This window comes from Kogia breviceps, chromosome X, assembly GCF_026419965.1.
Source record: "Kogia breviceps isolate mKogBre1 chromosome X, mKogBre1 haplotype 1, whole genome shotgun sequence".
Taxonomy (NCBI): Eukaryota; Metazoa; Chordata; class Mammalia; order Artiodactyla; family Physeteridae; genus Kogia; species Kogia breviceps.
In genome coordinates this window covers 73658314-73678468 of record NC_081330.1, presented here as the reverse complement: position 1 = coordinate 73678468, position 20155 = coordinate 73658314, and the positions used below count along the sequence as shown (strand labels likewise).

General features: G+C 40.2%; 1 protein-coding gene across 4 annotated transcripts in view; it reads left to right on the top strand.

Moving 5' to 3' along the window:
* Nucleotides 1–5639: 5639 nt before the first annotated feature.
* Nucleotides 5640–20155, top strand: part of EDA (ectodysplasin A) — a 403077-nt gene continuing 388561 nt past the window's right edge. For 2 of the 4 annotated variants that reach the window (XM_059050459.2, XM_059050458.2), the window contains exon 1: nt 5758–6239. In XM_059050459.2, coding sequence (XP_058906442.1) covers nt 5844–6239 — 396 coding nt within the window. In that variant the 5' untranslated portion in view covers nt 5758–5843. Of the gene's footprint in view, nt 6240–20155 lie in introns of all 4 variants that reach the window. The other 2 variants (XM_059050456.2, XM_059050457.2) reach the window with 2 other exon arrangements.

The following is a 20155-nucleotide window of genomic DNA, read 5'->3' as shown; positions in this document are numbered from 1 at the left end:
TTCAAATTCAGACTCTGCCACTTAGTTGCTATGCGAATTTGAGCTAGTCATTTGACCTGTCTGTTAAATGCCTCAGTTTCCTCATCTGTGAAATGTTCATAATACTAACTTCACACAGAAGTTAATGAGAAAGGCCGGCACATAGGAGACAGATGTTCAACCAATTTTCCTTTCCTTCCTGATCCCCTCCTTTAATTAGCTGTGTGGCCCTTTGTGTCTCTTTCTCTGGGGGAGTTGCCTCATGTAAAATAAAAGAGCTGTTCCTTCCTGCTTTACTGTGCTGGAAGAAAAGTCCTTGCCTATCCACTAACCCATCTCACCAGTCCTCCTTTCTCCTTCCTTTTACTCTACCAGGGGAGGAATTCAACCATTCCATCAACAAATATTTATTGAGAGTCTATTGTGTGCCAAGTACTGCTCTTCATCTGGTAGATAAAACAGTGAACAAAAACAGACAAAAATCTCTACCCTCCTGGAACTGATATTCTAATTGTGGTTGCAGGGGAGACACACATAGATAATATGTCAGACGATGATAAGCGCTAAGAAGAAAAACACAACCAAGGGAGGGGATAGAGAGTGATGGGAAATTGGCCAGGGAAAGGTTCTCTGATAAGGTGACATCTAAGAAGAAACCCAGAAGAAGTGAGGGAGAAGCCATGCAGTTAGCTGGGAGAATAGCATTCCAGGCAAAAGGAAATGTAGGTTAAAAGACTCTTAAGTGGGGACATGCTTTTCAAGTTCAAGGAACTGCAAAGGGGTCAGCGTGTCTGGAGTAGAGGGCAAGGAGAATAGTAGTAGGAGAGGAGCCCAGGAGGTGGCCAGCAATCAGATCATGTAGGGCTTTGTAGGCCAAGGTAAAGACTGAGAGAAAAAGGGAGCCATTGGAGGATTTGGGGCAGAGTGATAGGATCTGACTTGACATTTTAACAGAAAGCCTCTGACTAGGGTAGGGTAGGGAATAGACTGCAGAGTGGCAAGGACAAAAGTAAAAAGCATGGAGGAGGCTAAAGTAGTAATCCAGTGAGAGAGCATGGGTGCTTGGACTAGGGTGGTGACTAGGTGGTGGTAAGAAGTGGTCAGGTTCTGGGTATATTTTAAAGGCAGAACTGACAGGATTCACTGACAGATTGGATGCGGGGTATTCGAAAAAGAGGATTCAAGGATGACTTCAAAGTTTTTGTCTTGAGCAATGAGAAGATGAAGTTGCCATTTGCTGAGGCACAGAAGACCAAGGGATAAACACATTTGGAGAAGAACTTTGGTTTTGGTCATATGAGGTTAAGATGTCTACTAGACATCAAGTGGAAATGGAGAGGAGGAAGTTGGATACAAGTTGGAGTCAAGAGTTGGTAAGAGGGTGGTGGGAACTTCCATAAGGGGTCTATCGCAAACTTTAAGAATACAAAATGGGGGCAGGCATTTGGCAAGGGCATAGTATGTAGATGCTCTTTTGCATTTCTGCCATATTCTTGAGAACTGTTATATGTTTTTCCTCTCATCTCTTTTTGATGGAAGTCTCTTAGCAAAGACTAACGTTTACTGTGTATTTATTATGTGCCAGACACTTTGACATATAGCATCCCATTTCAGCACAGTTATCTTACAAAACATATGTTGTCGTCTCCATTTTACAGATGAGAAAACTGAGGCTCTGTAAGACAGGCAAAAATCACTTGTCCTAAGTCATATAGCTGGTAAGTGAGGATCTTAAGTCCTAAGCCCATGTTCCTCCCAACTATCTGCTTGTCACTAAGTGGGTCAGAGAGTCAACTCTGTGATCTCTATGTCAGTGATTTGTTCTGTGGATTAACCAGAGCTAAGAGGTATTTAAAAACCAGTCCCTGTCCAACTCCTTAGCATCTTCTACCCAATTGGTGGGTGTTCAGAGGCTGTCAACTTATTTTGAACATTTATTCTTCATATATTGTCAACTAATATTTTTTAAAATATTAGGACAGGCAAATAAAATTAGGAGGGGAAATTTGATGGGACAGAAAGCCAGTGAGGTATTACAAACCAATTATATTTGAATTTCTGGATTATCCACAACTCCAACAGTGGCACAAAGAAGAGGATAATTGCACAACTGGTTCTATTTCCTTTATATCTTTTGATAGTGTGTTATACAGCTCTGCACACAGTAGGTGCTTCATAAGTGGTACTGACAGGCATCCTTTTGCTCAGTACCATTTTTGGAATTCTAGGCAGTCCGGGTTACCATAGCAGATGTCATGCCCCATTCATTTGACAAACAATACTGTTATCTACTATATGGTAGATGCTATGCTTTGTACTGGGACTACCAAAATGGAAAGGACGTGATTTTTACCATCACGTTGTTCACAGGTTAATGGTAAGAAAGCCTGCAAATAAATACAAATACGATGTGGTCAGAGATATCATTGAGATATGTTCAGGATGCAGTGAAAGCAAAAAGGGAAATCTGTTTGGAAGGAGTTGCGGGAACACATGATTTGATTCCTGAAGAATTTATCAGTTTTCCAAGGTGGGGGCATTCCTGGCAAAGAAACCAGCTTGTGCAAAGACACATAACTGTGAGAAGTGTCAGTGACTTTAGGACTGTGGGAGTATGGGTTCCTTGTAGGGTGGCAGAAGATGAGGTTGGAAGGGCAGTTTATAGGTCATGCTAAGGAGCTGATATCTTGTCTCCTAGAGTACATGGGGCCAGACAGGTAAGGGAAATGGGTGACAAGGACAGTAATGGAGACTAAAGGAAGGAGGTGGGGATGACTGTGTGGAACTTGATTGCTCATGCTTGTCTCAAAGGGGCAATTCTAGCTGACTGTAGCCATATGGGAATGTGGATCCAGTGTTAGCATGCTTTAAAGAAATAGGGATTTTTAATGTGAAATCTCCTGATTTCTGGATCCTGGCAATTATTTTTTTTTATCCAAAACTTTAGCCAACACTGCACCAAACACAACACATCTGTTGGCTGGATGTAACCTGTAGGCTGTCATTTTGAGACCTGTGCTGTAGGGGATGGGGTACTTATGGAAGCATAGAAGCAAACTGAATTAACACTTCAAAATACTTTTTAAAACTAACCATGTAGGGCTTCCCTGGTGGTGCAGTGGTTGGGAATCCACCTGCCAATGCAGGGGTCACGGGTTCAAGCCCTGGTCCGGGAAGATCCCACATCCTGCCGAACAGCTAAGCCTGAGCACCACAACTGCTGAGCCTGCACTCTAGAGCCCGCGCCACGACTACTGAGCCCGCGTGCCTAGAGCCAGTGCTCAGCAACAAGAGAAGCCACCGCGATAGGACTGCGTGCCGCAACGAAGCGTGGGCCCCTGCTCACTGAAACTGGAGGAAAGCCCGTGAGCAGCAACGAAGACCCAACGCCACCAAAAATAAATAAATAAATTTATAAACAACAACAAAAACAACTAACCATGTACATTCCTCACTAGATTACCCCATTCCAATATTTCTACTTCATATTAAGCCATATGTTCTTCCTCTTGGGAACCAAGGTGAGGTCCCAGATCAAATGCAATTTGCAGGACTTCTGAAGGCAATGGTGCAACCCAGGGTCTTCAGTCAAGCTGTGAAAAGCCTGGTAGAACATGGTAAGCTGAGACTAGTAAGGCCCCTGAGCACCACCACCACTCCCAGGAGTGGCTGTTTATTTGTTCCCTTTTCACTTTAGGGGAAGAAGAGGCAGCCTCTTTGAACTGTTTATGGAACGAAATCAAAATAGTCAGTGATAACACAGATAAAACACAATATTATAGCTGTTTAAGTTCAAACTCCTCATTTTACAGTTGGAGAAACTAAGGTCCTCAAAAACAGTGACATTTTCAGAATGACCCAGCAAACCAGTGGCAGGGGCAGGTCTACTGACTCCTAGTCTAGCATTCTTTCTAATAATCCTGGGCTATAATAATTAAGTTAAATCATCCTGGCAGTTCCTCCAGCCAGCATCTAGAATTCCTTGACTGAATAAACAGAATTTGAGATTAGCTAAGTGCCCCTTTTCATTTTCTTATTTGCATGATGATGATATTCTTTGCAAACGTTATATTTCATATGTAAGGGCTAATGAGGAGACACAAAGATGTTTCTGAAGCACTGAGGCCATTCCCAAAGTATCTGAAAGAAAAATTGGCTGTGGCTAACATATTTAAGGTTTATGACCTCTGTAATCTTTGGACTGACCTCCCCACCATATGCTTTGCTTTTGTTTTGTTGTTTCTCTTCTTTTGTCTTCTTTTCTATTTCCCCCTATTTTTCTTCTTTTTCACCAGCCTAGGTCTTAGGCCTACCCTTTTCAAGTCAATAAAACTGCTAATTAGTCATAACATGGGAATGGGAGCGCATAGTGACCAAGAAGCATACGTATTTCCCCTGCTATGGTCATTTAGCTCTCTAAAATCTCGGACTAGTAACTCTTGTCAATTTCGACTCAACTAATCCTTTCCATCTTTCATTTCAGGGTCTATTGTTCTGACATTTGGCACATTTTTTGTTTGTTTTTTTGCTCTGAACCCTTTTCAGAGGGTTGAAGATGCTGCAGTTGCAGCAGTGTACATCTGGAACATTTGGCTGACTTGTTGAACTTTCCCCAGGGACTACTCCAGGGAGAGGAGGAGAGGGGTGGAGAGGCCAGAACAGTTGCCTGCAAATAGAGATGCCAATACTGTCTGGCCATTCTGTGGACCACCCTTGTAAAAATCCACCTTATTCTGGCCCACAGTTTCCCCATTTGCTCACTGAAGGCACTTGTTCTCCACTCAAAACTCCTGCTGCGGTGGAAGAAGAAAACTACACTGGCTGTAGATTCTCTCTTACAGCACCTTCTACATGTAAAGGGATCAATACTTTGAATTAATTAATATACCAAGAAATCCTAGGGGACTGTTTTATCCTGCGTAAGGCAGCATCACTTCAGTTCCACCTGGCACAGATGGACTTCTTCGTCACTTAGATTGAGGCCTCAGACTCACTCCATTAGTGGGACTGTCTCAGTTCCACCTTATTCTCACTCCCTTTGGCTCTCAGGCTACTGGGTCTCCTTTTCTTTTGGCACGCCATTGGATTGCAAACCCAGCAGGCATGGTTTCATTCCAAACCCAAAACTGTTTTAATTAGTTTAACGTCTGTTAAACGCTTTGAAGATTGAAAGCAACAGATAAGTACTGTATGATGTTATTAACAACTGCAGTTAATTGCAAACATTTCTATTAATACTAGTTTCCGCCTCCTTTTCTTTGCTCTACTTTCTTTGCTCTATTTTCCTTCCCAGGTTCCCCAATTCTTCTCAGCCTCCCCCTCCTTCCCTCCTCTTCCCCGCTTCCCCCCACCCGACCCCGTACTGGCGCTCAAGGGTTAAATTGGGGCGGAGTCCAGGGATGAACGACAGCCACAGCCACCAACTGGAACGGGTTGAGCGAGAAGAGCTGGGTGGGGCCACGGGCCAGAGGGGAACCCACACGCCCCCAGACCCCGCCCCGCAGCTGGAGGCCCCGAGTGGAACGGCATGGGGCGGGGCGCCAAGGCTTGGCGGGCTCGGTGGTTGGGCGTCCCGGCAGCCGCTTGAGGCACGGGGCGGGGTCGGCCGGGGCCTCCTCCCTCATTCCCTCCACTGAGCCGAGCCGCCCGTCTCTCCCGCCCCTCCTCCTCCCTTTTCCACCCCTCGGAGTGGAGCTGCACTTGCGGCTGCTCCCTGCTCGGTCCCGCCCAGCCACCGTCGCGCTGGAACGGGTCCCTGCAGCCCCCAGCCGATGGCAGGACAGTAGCTGCCTGTCAGGGGTCGCGAAGGGCTGAGGCAGACGCGGCGGCTCCCGGGCCTCAGAGAGTGGGTATCTCTGGAGGCCATGGGCTACCCCGAGGTGGAGCGCAGGGAACTCCAGCCCGCGGCAGCGCCGCGGGAGCGCGGGAGCCAGGGCTGCGGCTGTCGCGGGGCCCCTGCCCGGGCTGGCGAAGGGAACAGCTGCCGGCTCTTCCTGGGTTTTTTTGGCCTCTCGCTGGCCCTCCACCTGCTGACGTTGTGCTGCTACCTAGAGTTGCGCTCCGAGTTGCGGCGGGAGCGGGGAGCCGAGTCCCGCCTCGGCGGTCCTGGTAACCTCGGCACCTCGGGCACCCTGAGCAGCCCCGGTGGCCTCGACCCCGACGGTTCCATCACCCGCCACTTCGGGCAGCCATCCCCGCAGCAGCAGCTGTTGGAACGGGGAGAAGCTACGCTCCCCCCAGACGCCCAGGACGGGCACCAGGTGAGTCACTCTGGAGGGGCAGGGCCCCCTCCCCATGTGCGCAGGGCGGGGGCCCGGGGAGGACTTTGCCACCTCGAGCCGAGTTCGACGGCGGGATCGGGGAGGTGGCGGGCGAGCTGGGGAGAGGTCGCCCCCGGGGTAGGTTGTCCTCGGTCCCTGGCCCAGCTCACCCTGACTCTCTCAGGACCCCCGGACTTGGGAACTCTGGCCGGTGCCTGCCGCCCCCAGCTCCGGCTGCCTCGGGAAAAGTTGGCGGCGCTCCCGGCAGGGCCGCGGCGCGAAGGTGCGGGCGCTGCCCCCCTGGCTGACTAACGGCAGCAGCCTGGCCCTTCTGCTCCCGGTGAGATTCTCCGCCCGCGGTGCTTGTTTTTTCGTGTCCAGAGCTGATGCCAGCACTAGCAGGCTCTCTTTTGGAGTTGGAGCTGTAAACAGCTGTAATAACTGCTCCACGCCCGTTGAAACAACTTTGAACCGTGTTTTCGGCGCCGGGGTGCTGGTGCACTGACCAAATCGTGGGCTTGTTCACACTTACCTGCAATTTGAGACGGATTGTCCTCGGTGTTCTAGTGAGGATCAGCGCCTCTGAGGAATTCTGGTAGAAATATGCCGTCTTGCTAGACAACTTCTGAAAGAGCAATTTAAAAAATCTTTGGAATAAAACTCACCCTTTGCATGCCGGTTCTGACTCTTTTTTGGGGAGTGGGGTGGGGAGGGTTTGGTGTGAAGTGTCTTCACTCCTGCTTGCTTGTGAGCAGGAATCTACTGATGGAATAACGACTCAAGAGTAGTCTCCCAGTTTTTTTGTTTGTTTGTTTTGGTTTGTTTTTTGTTTCTTTTGTTTTTTAATACAATCTTTATGGTGTTTGTGCCCTGGTTAGCAAACTGTTAGCTTTGGTGTTTGTTTTCTACTTTTTCTAGCTCTTTATTTAAGGAAATTTAGTGCACTTAAACTAAGTATTCTCTTGTTTGCCATATTTGTCTCACGTAAAACTTAAGAGAAGCAGCCAAGGATCCTTTTGAGGTGGTTAAAGAATAACAGTCAATTTGTTCCTCTTGGGGAAGAGGGCAAGTTGTGCAAATAAGTTCCTTGAGGTGAGCGACCCAGGCCTTCTGTATTTACTACCACATCCAGAGTCATTGTCATACTCTGTAAGCATTATTCGTGCTACTTTGACCACCCATCCAAAGCTGGTGTCACATTCATGATAATACTTAATATCAGGGCCGACACAGTTTCTACTTTTTGTGTTGGAAGGTTGTCCTGAGCCTTAAAATGTTTTGCTAGCACACTTCAACTTATATAACAGCTTATCAAAGAAGAGAATCAGTAGACATGCTTCTCATAGTTGAAACTTTAAACAAAGTAGCTAAATGATAATTAACTAGGATTCTGGTTCCCTTTATCTATCCACCTCCCAACAACACCCCCCCCACCCTGCCCGGTGACTATGCCCAGTAGAAATACTTAGCAGCTGAACATTGGTTTTCTGTGAAAAGATGAAGGAATTGAACTTCCTTAGTCAAATGGTGGCAAGGCCTTTTGGCATTCAGAATGGACAGACGCCTGTTTGTAGGCTGAGGATTAGTAGAACAGCTGTATTCTGGGGCTTCTGTGATGTTGTGGGATTCTCATAGGGTCTGTAATGGCATTTAGTTGCCTTTGCGTGGTGCTTCAAATAGTTCTGTCTAGGTTTAAATACAGCGCCCTATCTTCTGTCTTTTATTTTTTCCATTTTAATCTTTTCGAGAAGTAATAACAAGCATACTGGCTTTTTACATTTGCCGACATCAGTTGGAGTCAGAGTTTTTTAGAGTTATGAGGGGCCATGAATCCATTTGATCATTCCCCTTGGAGAACACATAGTTCCTATGGGGGAAATGACTTATCCAAGGTCATACAACTCTGATCAAAATTGGAATGGAAGTTGGTCTCTTTACTCCCAGTTCAGTGTCCATTCCGCTATAATATACTACTTCCTGGAGCCTTTTGTCTGGTAGCTGGGTAGAGCTATGGAATTTTTGCGAAGGAGGGGGCTCTGATCCGCATCATTTTCTTCTACTCTACCTACATTTTGGCCAGACTAAGTTTAATCATGTATTCCTTATTCTTCCTGAACTTCACTTTCAGGAGAATTAGAGTATGCTTTGAAGGAATTTTAGCCCAGATACAACATAAGTTTTTCTTGAGGGTGTTAGTTTTAGTATACCAAGAAAGGAAAAGAAAAAAAGGAAACATTGATTGGCTATTAAATTAATACGGCTACATCTTGGGTAAAATTTCCAGTGCCCTGGTGCACCCTCTGCTGGCCTTGCAAGGACATTTAATTGCAGTATTGCTGACAGTCAAGAGTCTAAGTTGTGCTGACAGAATCTGATTCATAAATAAGGAAGTAAACAGCCTTGTGGGATTTGGCCACGTAGGTCATATTTTTATATTTTAGTTTTCAACACAAACAGCTGCTGTTACAGCAACTCTTAGATAGAGAGGAAAAAAGATAAAAATATACACCCTTCAATGAGCAGAACATTCAGGTTTCTCACCAGTTTATCTGCAAGGAGTGAAGGCAAACTGATGAGAATAAATTGCAGGAAGATCTCATGAGACCAAGTGGGCAGAATAGTCAGAGGCACTTCATTGTATAAGGTCATGCAAACCTATTCATGCTTATGAGATGATGGGCTCAGTTATGACTCAAGAAAGGGATCTAGAAGTCACTGACGATGTATGTATGTCATCCTTCAATTTAAAAACTTTAAAAACAGAATACAGAAGGAAATTAGGGCAGTCAGGATGCATAGCAGAGAGATCAGCAAAGTTCTCCTAGGGACTTATTAGAAAAGCCTTCCCAGTGGCGGCACAGTTGCTCATGATAAAAAATGAAAGGGTCACTTTGGCCCTTCTGGAATCATACCTGTCTCCTTCAGCTGGAGTAGCTGAGTATTTGTAGGTTTATCTGGATACTCACTGGAGATGATCTCAGGAGCTAAATACATCTAATCAGTCTCTGAGTAAGACAATACACAATATTATTATTAGAGTAAAAAAGATTAAAATAAAAATCACTGTTTATCTGTCTATGAAGAAGTTGGCCCAGTTGTGATTGTGGTCCTCAAAGCTGAGAATATGGTGGGCATTATCAGGAAGGGTGTTGAAAAAAATGATGAAACAAAACTCTTATCTTTTCCATGTAAAAGACCAAAAGTGGATTTGCATTCACAATCATGTAGGTAACTTTGGTGGCTGCTCATCAAGAAAAACTTAACAGCTGATACAAATCCCTAGAAAACAAATTAAATTGATCAAAAGGTTGGAGGGACTTTCTAGTTGTTTTTTCAGTCTGGAGAGAGAGGTTGAGAGAGGTTGATGATCAAAGTCTACTAAACCATGAGAGAGATGAGTAAGGTTAATATACTGGTGTAATTTAACAATCTAGTTCAATAAATAGAAAGCCTGCTATGAGTCAGCCACTATATTAGCTATTAGGTATCTTTTAATGGTTGAAAGATTATTTTGTGGGGGAGGCAAATAAAGGTAGTGTCTCATTCAGATGATTTCCCCAAGAGATACTCTAACTGAAACTCTAAGGTTTAAGTGTTTAGAAAAATATGTTTGTGTAGACTTATAAGGGTTTATTGGGGACTATTAGCAATATTTGGAATATGTCCCTAATTATTTGAGGTGATATAGAAGTCAACCTTAACTTTGCACAAAACATCTCTGGTTTAACTAGATAGGACATTAGTATATCTAGATTTGATGTTAATTATTAAGGCCCGTTGATCAAGAAAATGACTAGGAATCACTAAATCCAAGAATTTTTTAGGGGAGTGGGATCCAGATAAGACCATTTTTTATAGGTTTAAATCTAGATTTTTTCAGTGTGACATTCAAGGCTTTTGATCAACTGGCTGCATTATACCTATCCCATTTTCTCTCTTACCTATTCTACTCCTGCAACCCACCCACCATATCCTGTCTTGGAATCATTCTCCAGTTATTGCTGTTATTGTGTTTAATAAAACTTGTTTTTATATTAGAGCTCCTTGGAAATCTGCCTTCCTTTTTGTCTTTTTCCACAATACATGGTGCACAGTGCTGATTATAGTTAGGGTACTTAAACACTTGTTGGCTTGAATATTATTTGGGGCCTTTAGAGATGTTCATGTAAAACAAAGACATTTGTAACAGGCCTGTTTTCCTCAGGCCTTGCTAAGCCTGTGAATTGTCAACTGTGCTTAGGTGAGTAAATAGTTCCACTGGCAATGTTTCACTGGTTTCTAGAATCATTAGAGAGTAAAATGGAGAAAAGCCCTAACTACATTACCTCTATGATGGTGCAAAAAGTTTTTTGTAATGTATTGTTTGATGTTTTGTTTTATTTGCATGTAGGTCTCATCTTTCTTTCTCTCTTAGATCTTGTGAAAAATAACTTGTAATTTATCTGTGATTACGTTATAGAGAAGATCTCTTTATACTAGAGAACTCCTGAAGCCATTTAATCCCCAAGAACATGACCAAGAGAAACCACTTGCATTGCCTGCAAGGTGGCCCTCATAGAGGACCAGTTTTATCTGACTAGTCTATAAATACCCATCACTTAGCTCTTCATTTCTTTTTCCCCCACTTTTCTATTGAAGTGTAATATACATATAGAAAAGATCACAAATCATAATTGTACAACTGGATGAATTACTGTAAAGCGAATACACTAATGTTACCAGAACTCAGGTCAAGAAATAGAAATAGCATCTCAAAACCTCTACATTATCACTATACCATCCTCCTCCAAAGTGAATGACTGTCCTGATGTCTAACATCATAGATTAGTTTTGCCCATTTTGAACTTGATGTAAATGAAATCAAATAGTATGTATTTTGGGGGGGAGCTTTTTTTTTGCTCGATGTTATGTTTTTTGATATCCATGATGTTACATGCAGCTGTAGTTTTTTATTTGTATTTTTGTATATTATTCCCTTGTTTGAATATACCACAGTTTATTCATTCTACTGATAATGAATATTTGGATTGTTTATTGTTTGGGGTTATTATAAATAACAGTACTGTGAATATTATTATACATGTCTTTTGGTTATATGTACTTGAATTTCTGTTGGGTATATACCTAGGATTGGAATTTCTGGGTCATAGGGAATGCATATTTTCAAATTTATGGATAATGACAGCTTTTCTCAGTGATTGAACCAATTTACATTCCCACTGGCAATGTATGAGAATTCTAGTTGTTCTACATCCTTGATAATACTTGTTATTATCACTCGTTAAATTATAGCCATTCTGGTGGGTGGGTTTGTAGTAATATCACATTGTGATTTTAACTGGCGTTTCTCAGGTGGTGGATTAGGAAGTCCTGGACCATCCTTTCCTCCACAAACACACCAATTCAGCAACAATTCATGGACAAATTCCCTTTGTGAGAAATCCAGGAACTAACTGAAAGGCTCCTGTACCCAGGGCAAACATGAAACCAGACACACTGAAGCCAGTAGGGAGATTTTGAGACAGCCTCTCACCAGAGTCCCTGCCACCACCACAGCACCATATGGTAAGGAAGAGAGCCCCTAGCTTCCAGCTTCTCCTAGGGAGGGAAGGGATTGATTCACACATCTAGCACCCCAAGTTTTCTGAGGAATGGTTTCTGTCCTGCCAGTCTTAGAAATCTGATGGATCTCCCTAGGGGAGAACAGAGATGGTGGCTTGGGCTGGTAGACACCATAGATCTTTCCTCCTGCTGAGCACAGAGCAAGAAGACAAAAAATCCTAGCTCTCAACATTCCGCTAGGGAAGGAAAGAGTTTATCTGTGCATCTAGTGCTCCAACTTCTCCAGGGCTGCCCAGAGAACTGGCATCTGACTTGCCAGTCTAGGAGCTTTAAGGGATCTAGCACATTCTAGCCTCCTGGGGGAGAACAAGACAATGGTTGGGACTGGTAGATACCATATATCCTCCCCCCTGCTCAGTATAGAGTGAGTGGATGAAACATTCCAGCTTTCAGCTTATTCCTGGAGATGGAAGAGTAGATCTGTACATTCAGTGTCAAAATTTCTCTGGGACTGCCCAAAGAACTGGCATCTGTCTTGCCAGGCTTGGAGCTCTGATGCGTCCAGCACAGTACAGCCATGTGGAAGAGAATGGAAATGGCATTTTGGACTGGTAAATACCATAGCTCCCTGCCCCCTCAGCACAGATTGAGTAGAACGAAACCAAAGCTTCTTGCTTCTCCCTGGGGAGGGAAAGAGTTGTTAGAGGCCCTCAGAATCTCTGACTAGGCTAACTGGTGGAGGTCTTCTCCAGTGCAAGGCTAGTCAGTCCACGAAGACTGGGAGAGGTACTTGCTTTGTGTGATATGCAGACACCAACATAGAGAGTAAAGGAAGATGAAGAATCAGCAAAGAAGTTCCAAATAAAGGAACACATTAAATCTCCAGAAACTGACCCTAATGAAACAGTTACGAGATTTATCTGACAGAGAATTCAAAATAAGTGTTATAAAGATGCTCACCAAGATCAAGAGAACAATGCATGAACAAAGTGAGAATTTCAACAGAGATACAGAAAATATTTGAAAACTGCCAAACAGAAATCATGGAGCTAAAGAGCACAATAATCGAACTGAAAAACTCATGAGAGGGATACAACAGCAGACTAGATAAAGCAAGACAAAGTATCTGAACTAATGTCACTGGAAATAATTCAGTCAGAGGAACGAATGAAAAAGAGTGAAAAAGCTTAAGGGACATCATCAAGTGGACCAATAGGGGCAGTAGGGGAATCTCAAAAGGAGAAGAGAGGGAAAACTAGAAAACTTATTCAAAAAAATTAATGGCTGAAAACAATCCAAATCTTGGGAAGGAAATGGACAACCAGATTCAAGAAGCCTAAAGGACACTGCTAAATAAATAAACCCAGAGAAGTCCACACTAAGACATTATAATTAAATTGTCAAAAGTTAAAGACAAAGAGAAAATCTGAAACTAGCCAGAGAAAAGGAACTTTTCATATACAAGGGAACCCCCAAAAGACTATCAGCATTTTTTTTCAGTAGAAACCTTGCAGGCCAGAAGGGAGTGGGGTGATATATCAAAGTACTGATGGGAAAAAAAACCCCTGCCAACCAAGAATACTATACCTGTCAAAAGTAAGGACAGATAAAGACATTCCTAGAAAAATAAAAGTTGAGGAAGTTCATCACCACTAGACCTGCCTTACATGAAATGCTAAAGGGAGTATATCAACTTGAGATGAAAGGATATTAAACAGCTACATGATAGTATAAGAAAGTATGAAACTTGTTGGTAAACATATATAGACACATACAGAATACTATATTACTGTAATGGTAGTGGATAAGTCACTTATTTCTAGCATAAAAGTTAAATGACAAAAGTATTAAAAGTAACTATAAAAATATGTTAAAAGACACAATATAAATAGATGTAAAATGTGGGAAAAATAACACAGTTTGTATGGGGAAGAAGCTAGAATGTAGAGTTTTTGTATGCAATTTAACTTGAGTTCTTATCAGATTAAAATAGACTTACAAGGTATTTTAAATCCCAAGGTAACCACAAAAAATACCCATAGAAGTTACAAAAAAGAAAAAGAAAAGAACCAAAGCTTATCAATACAAAAAAAATCAACAAAACACAAAGAAAGACAGCAAGAGAGGAAATACAATCAAAAGACTCTCAAGACTAACAGGAAACAACAAAATGGCAATAGTAAATCATTCACTACCAATAATTACTTTAAATGTAAATAGATAAACTCCCTTAGTCAAAGACAGAGTGGCTAAAAAGATAAAAGCAAGACCCAACTGTATACTTTCTACAAGAAACTCACTTTAGCTTTAAGGACACAGATAGGCTGAAAGTGAAAGAATGGAAAAAGATAGTCTATGCAAATCGTAACCAAAAGAGAGCAGGGGTGGGTATACTTATATCAGACAAAATAGACTTTAAGTCAAAAACTCAGATGAGACAAAGAAGGACATTATATAATCATAAAAGGGTCAATCCAACAGGAAGGTATAACAATTATAAATATATATGCACCAACATCAAAGAACCTAAATATATAAAACAAACGTTGACAGAATCAAAGGGAGAAATAGACAGTAATATAATTATATGGGAGACTCAATGCCCCACTTTCAGTAATGGATAGACCATCTACACAGAAGAACAATAAGGAAACAGTACTTCAACAACAGTATAGAGTGAATGGACCTAACAAAAATATACAGAACATTCCATCCAACAGCAGCACAATGCACATCCTTTGCAAGCATACATATCTTTCTTCAGGAAAGATAACATGTTAGATCACAAAACAAAATTTCTTCACAAATTTAGAAAGATTAAAATCACACCAGGTATATTTTTTGAACACAGTGGAATGAAACTAGAAATCAATAGCCAAAGGAAAACTGGAAAATTCACAAATATGTGGAAATTAAACACTACACTCTTTAACAACCATTGGGTCAAAGAATAAATCAAAAAGGAAATTAGAAAATACCTTGAGACAAACAAAAATAAAAATACAATATACCAAAACTTATGGGATGTAGCAAAAGCAGTACCAAGAGGGAAGTTAACAGCAACAAATGTCTACATTTAAAAAGAAGAACAATCTCATATAAACAACCTAACTTTATACTTCAAGGAGCTAGGAAAAGAACAATGTCCAAAGTTAGAAGAAGGAAGGAAATGACAAAGATTAGAGCAGAAATAAACAAAATAGAAGATAGAAAAATCAACAAAACTAAGAGTTGGATTTTTGAGAAGATAAACAAAACTGATAAACCTTTAGCTAGATTAGATACAAAAAAAGAGGACTCAAAATCAGTAATGAAAGAAAAGACATTAAGACTGATGGCAAAGATATAAGAAGGATCATAAGAGACTACTGTGAACAATTAATCGTATGTCAACAAATTTCTAGAAACATACAACCTACCAAGACTAAATCAGGAAGAATTAGAAAGTCTGAACACACCTATAACTAGTATGGAGATTGAATTAGTAATCAAAAACCTCCCAACAAAGAAAATCACAGGACCAGATGGCTCCACTGGTGAATTCTACCAAACATATAAAGAAGAAATAGCACCAACATTTCTCAAACTCCTCCAAAAAAATTGAAGAGGAGGAGCACTTCGAAACTCACTTTATGAGATCTGCATTACCCTGATACCAAAGTAAGACAGACACACCAAAAGAAAAGAAAGCTACCAATATCCAGGCCAATATCCCTGATGAATATAGCTGTAGAAATCCTCAACAAAATACTAACAAACTTAATACAACAGCATATTAAAAGGATCATATACTATGACCAAATGGGATTTATTCCTCGATGTAAGGATGGTTCGACATATGAAAGTCAATTGATGTGACAAACTACATTAACTGAATAGATGCAGAAAAACCATTTGACAAAATTCAACACTCTTTCATGATAAAAACTCTCAACAAACCAGAAATAATAAGAAAGAATCTCAACATAATAAAGGCTATATAGGAAAAGCCCACAGGTAACATCATACTCAATCGTGAAAAGCTGAAAGCTCTTTTTCTAAGATGAGGAACAAGGCAAGGATGCCACTCTCATCTGTTCTATTCACCGATATAGAACAGATATAGTAGAAGTTGTTGCTTGAGCAATTAAGCAAGAAAAAATAAAAGGCATCCAAATCAGAAAGGAAGAAGTTAAATTGTCCCTGTTTGCAGATGACATGCACTGATAAACAAATTCAGTAAGGTTGCAGGATACGAAATCAACATACAAAAATCAGTTGCATTTCTATATACTAACAATAAACTATCTGAAAAGGAATTAGGAAAACAATCCCATTTATAATAGCATGAAGAAGAATATCATATGTAGGAATAAACTTAACTAAGGAGGCAAAAGACATATTGAAAACTATAAAACATTGATGAAAGACATTAAAGAAGATACAAACAAATGGAAAGACATTCCATGTTCATGAATTGGAAGAATTAATATAGTTCAAATGTCCATACAACCCAAAGCAATGTACATATTCAGTGAAATCCCTATCAAAGTTCCAATGGCATTTTTCAAAGAAATAGAACAAACAATTCTAAAATTTGTATGGAACCACAAAAGACCCCAAATATCTGAAACAATCTTGAGAAAGAGGAACAAAGCTGGAGGCATCCCACTCCTGGTATCAAACTATATTACAAAGCTATGATAATCAAAACAGTATAGTGCTGGCATAAAGACAGGCATATACACCAATTGAACAGAACAGGGAGCCTAGAAATAAATCCATACATATACAGTCAACTTATCTTTGAAAAGAGTGCCAAGAATACAGTGAGGAATAGTCTCTTCAACAAATAGTGTTGGAAAAACAGGATATTCACATGCAAAAGAATGAAATTGGAACCTTATTCACAAAAATCAACTCAAACTATATTAAAAACTTAAACATAAGACCTGAAGCTGTAAGACTCCTAGAAGAAAACATCAGGGAAAGCTTCATAAGATTTATCTTGGCAATGATTTCATGGGTATAACAGCAAAAGCACAGGTGACAAAAGCATACATAAACAAGTGGGACTACATCAAATTACAAAGCTTATGTACAGCAAAGGAAACAATCCACAGAGGGAAAAGGCAGCCTATAGAATGGGAGAAAATATTTGCAAACCATATATCTGAGAAGGAGTTAATCTCAGAAATATATAAGGAACTCCTACAACTCAATAGCAAAAAACAAGTCTCAGTAACTTGATTGAAAGATGGGATAAAGACTTGAATAGATTATTTCTCCAAAGAAGACATATAAATGTTCAACACATATATGAAAAATTGCTCAGCATCACTTATCCTCAGGAAAATGCATATCAAAACCACACAGAGATATTACCTTACACCCATCAGGATAACAATTATCAAAAAACAAAAACAAAAGACATTGTTGGTAAGCATATGGAAAAATTGTAACCCTTGTATACTATTGGGGGGCATGTAAAGTGGTGCAGCCACTGTGTAAACAGTATGGAGGTTCCTCAAAAAATTAAAAACAGAACTACCATGCAATTCAGAAATCTTAATTCTGGATGCTTATTCAAAAGCTTTGAAATCAGGATCTCAAAATGATATTTGCACTTCCATGTACATTACAGCATTATTCACAATAGCTAAGATGTGGAAACAATAGAAATGTCTACTGATACATAAATGGATATAGAAAATGTGGTATATACATACAATAGAATACTATTCAGCATTAAAAATGAAGGAAATTTTGCCACATGTGACAACATGGATGAACCTTGAGGATGTTATGCTAAGTGAAATAAGCCAGAAACAGAAAGGCAAATACTGCATGATTCCACTTATATGAGGTATCTAAAGTAGTCAAGTTTATAGAATCAAAGAGTGGAATGGTGGTTTCCTAGAGCTGGGGGTGGGGAGAGAAAATATGGAGTTACTAATCAACAGGCATTAAATTTCACTTAAGCAATATAAGTTCTAGAGATCTGCTGTAGAACATATTAGTCAACAATAATATATTGTACACTTAAAATTTTGTTAAGAGGGTAGGTCGCCTGTTAAGTGTTCTAACCAGAGTAAAAGAAAATTAAGGGAAAAAACCCTCCTGGGATTTTGTTTTGATTGGATTGAATCTAAAAATCAGTTTAGGGAGAACTTATATCTTTATAATATTGAATCTTCCAATCTGTGAATATGGTATGTATCTTCATTCATTTAGGTCTTTATTTTTTCTTGGTAATATTTTATAGTTTTGTATGTAGAACTCTTGTACACCTTTCATTAGATTTATTCCAAGGTATTTGATATTTTTGAAGCCATTTAAAATATTATCTGCAGTTGTTGTTGTGATCCATTTCGAAAATCCATGTCTTGGTTGAAGAAAATAGTCTCACCCAAGGAGATGCTTCCTTCCAGGACATCCCGCATCCAGTCAGTGCCTGATTAATGAGGAGGTATAAAGGCTTGCCCCTTCCTCCCCAAATCCAGAAACTTTTGAAGGGCCATACCAGCTCCAGAGCTACCTATGAATTTGGCTAGGATCTTTTGCGGATTGCTTTTTTCCTCTTACACATATGTTGATCCCCAAAGCACTTCCTAATAAAAGTAGTGCTTGATAATCTGTGTCTCCCAGTCTGCTTCACAGGAAAACCAGCCTGGGACCATATCATTTTAAAATCTCATTTTTAAATTGCTTCTGGCTGATGCTTAGAAATATAGTTTATATATTGACTTTGTATGCAGCATTGTTCTGAACTCATTTATTAATCCCAATAAATTATCTGTAGGTCTTGTGGATTTTCTACATACACTATCACACTGTTTGTGAAAAATGACAAGTTTTTAAAATTTTTCTCCTTTCCAATATGTATACTTAAACATGATTTTCTTACCTTATTGCACTGTCTTGAACCTTCAGAACTGTGTTGAATAGAAATAGTAATAGCAGGCATCTTTGTCCCATTCCCAATCTAAGAGGAAAAAGTGTTTAACATTTCACCTTTAGGTATAATGTTTGCTGTAGTTTTTTGCTTAAGTTTTTTCTAGTTCTTTATCAATTTAAAAGTTCTTTTTTAGTCCTGGTTTACTGAGAGTTTTGTTTTAATCATGAATGGATATAGCATTATATCAGATGGTTTTCCTGAATCTATTGAGATAATTATGATTTTTTCCCTTTATTCTTTTAATCTGGTGTTAAACCAACTTCACACTTGTGGGATAAACCATACTTAGTCTTGATGTTTTATTTATTTATTTATTTAGGACTTTCAGTTTATTTTATAATTAACTCAGGTTGTCATATTTCTTCTCATACAAAATGCAAAGCTTAGAAATTAAGGCTTTGGCATTCATATAGAATCACCTGTAATAATCCTCTTTGTTTAAAGAATATCCATTTGCAAACATTTACAGTGGGTGACAGTCTACATTATGTCCTGTTTTTCGCTACATTCAGCCACTTACCTTAGCTCCATTCTAAGCATTGATATATAATTTCATAATTCTGTTTGAAATGCATAATGTTATTTCTTTTTCTTGATTTCATTTAGTTGTATACATTTCTGATCATCTGAATATTTATTTTCCTTATAAAACTATATAATCAACATAAAGAGATGCTTGAGATTGCCTCAGTGTTCAAGTTTGCTTGTTTTTCTTTTTCCCAGCTTTTCTTCAGTTGTCCTAAATGTAATGTATTATTTATTTTATATATTGCTGAGTTAGTTTGCTAAAATTTAATTTAGGATCTTTGCATCTATATACATGATTGAGATTAACATGTAATTTTCCTTCCTCATCAGGTTTGGACAAGGTCAAAATGTCCTTGTAAAATTAGTTGAAAGTGTTTCTTTTTTATGTTTTCTCTGTATGAGTTTATGTAATATTAGTAATATTTCTTCCTCAAATGTACTGAAGCATCTGGGCCTGGAATTTTTTGGGTGGAGGAAGGGGAGATTTTAAACTCTAGATTCGCTATCTTAATAGATGTAAGATTTTCAGATTTTCAGATTTTATTCAGTTTTGGTAAGTTTTGTGTTCTAGAAATTTATTTAAGCAAAAATTTTAAATTTATTCACATAAAGAGTTTCATGATATCCTCACTTATCTTTTTTTTTTTTTTTTTTTGCGGTATGCGGGCCTCTCACTGCTGTGGCCTCTCCCGTCGCGGAGCACAGGCTCCGGACGCGCAGGCCCAGCGGCCATGGCTCACGGGCCCAGCCGCTCCGCGGCACGCGGGATCCTCCCGAACCGGGGCACGAACCCGCGTCCCCTGCCTCGGCAGGCGGACTCCCAACCACTGCGCCACCAGGGAAGCCCCTCACTTATCTTTTTAATTGTGGTAAACTATACATAACATGA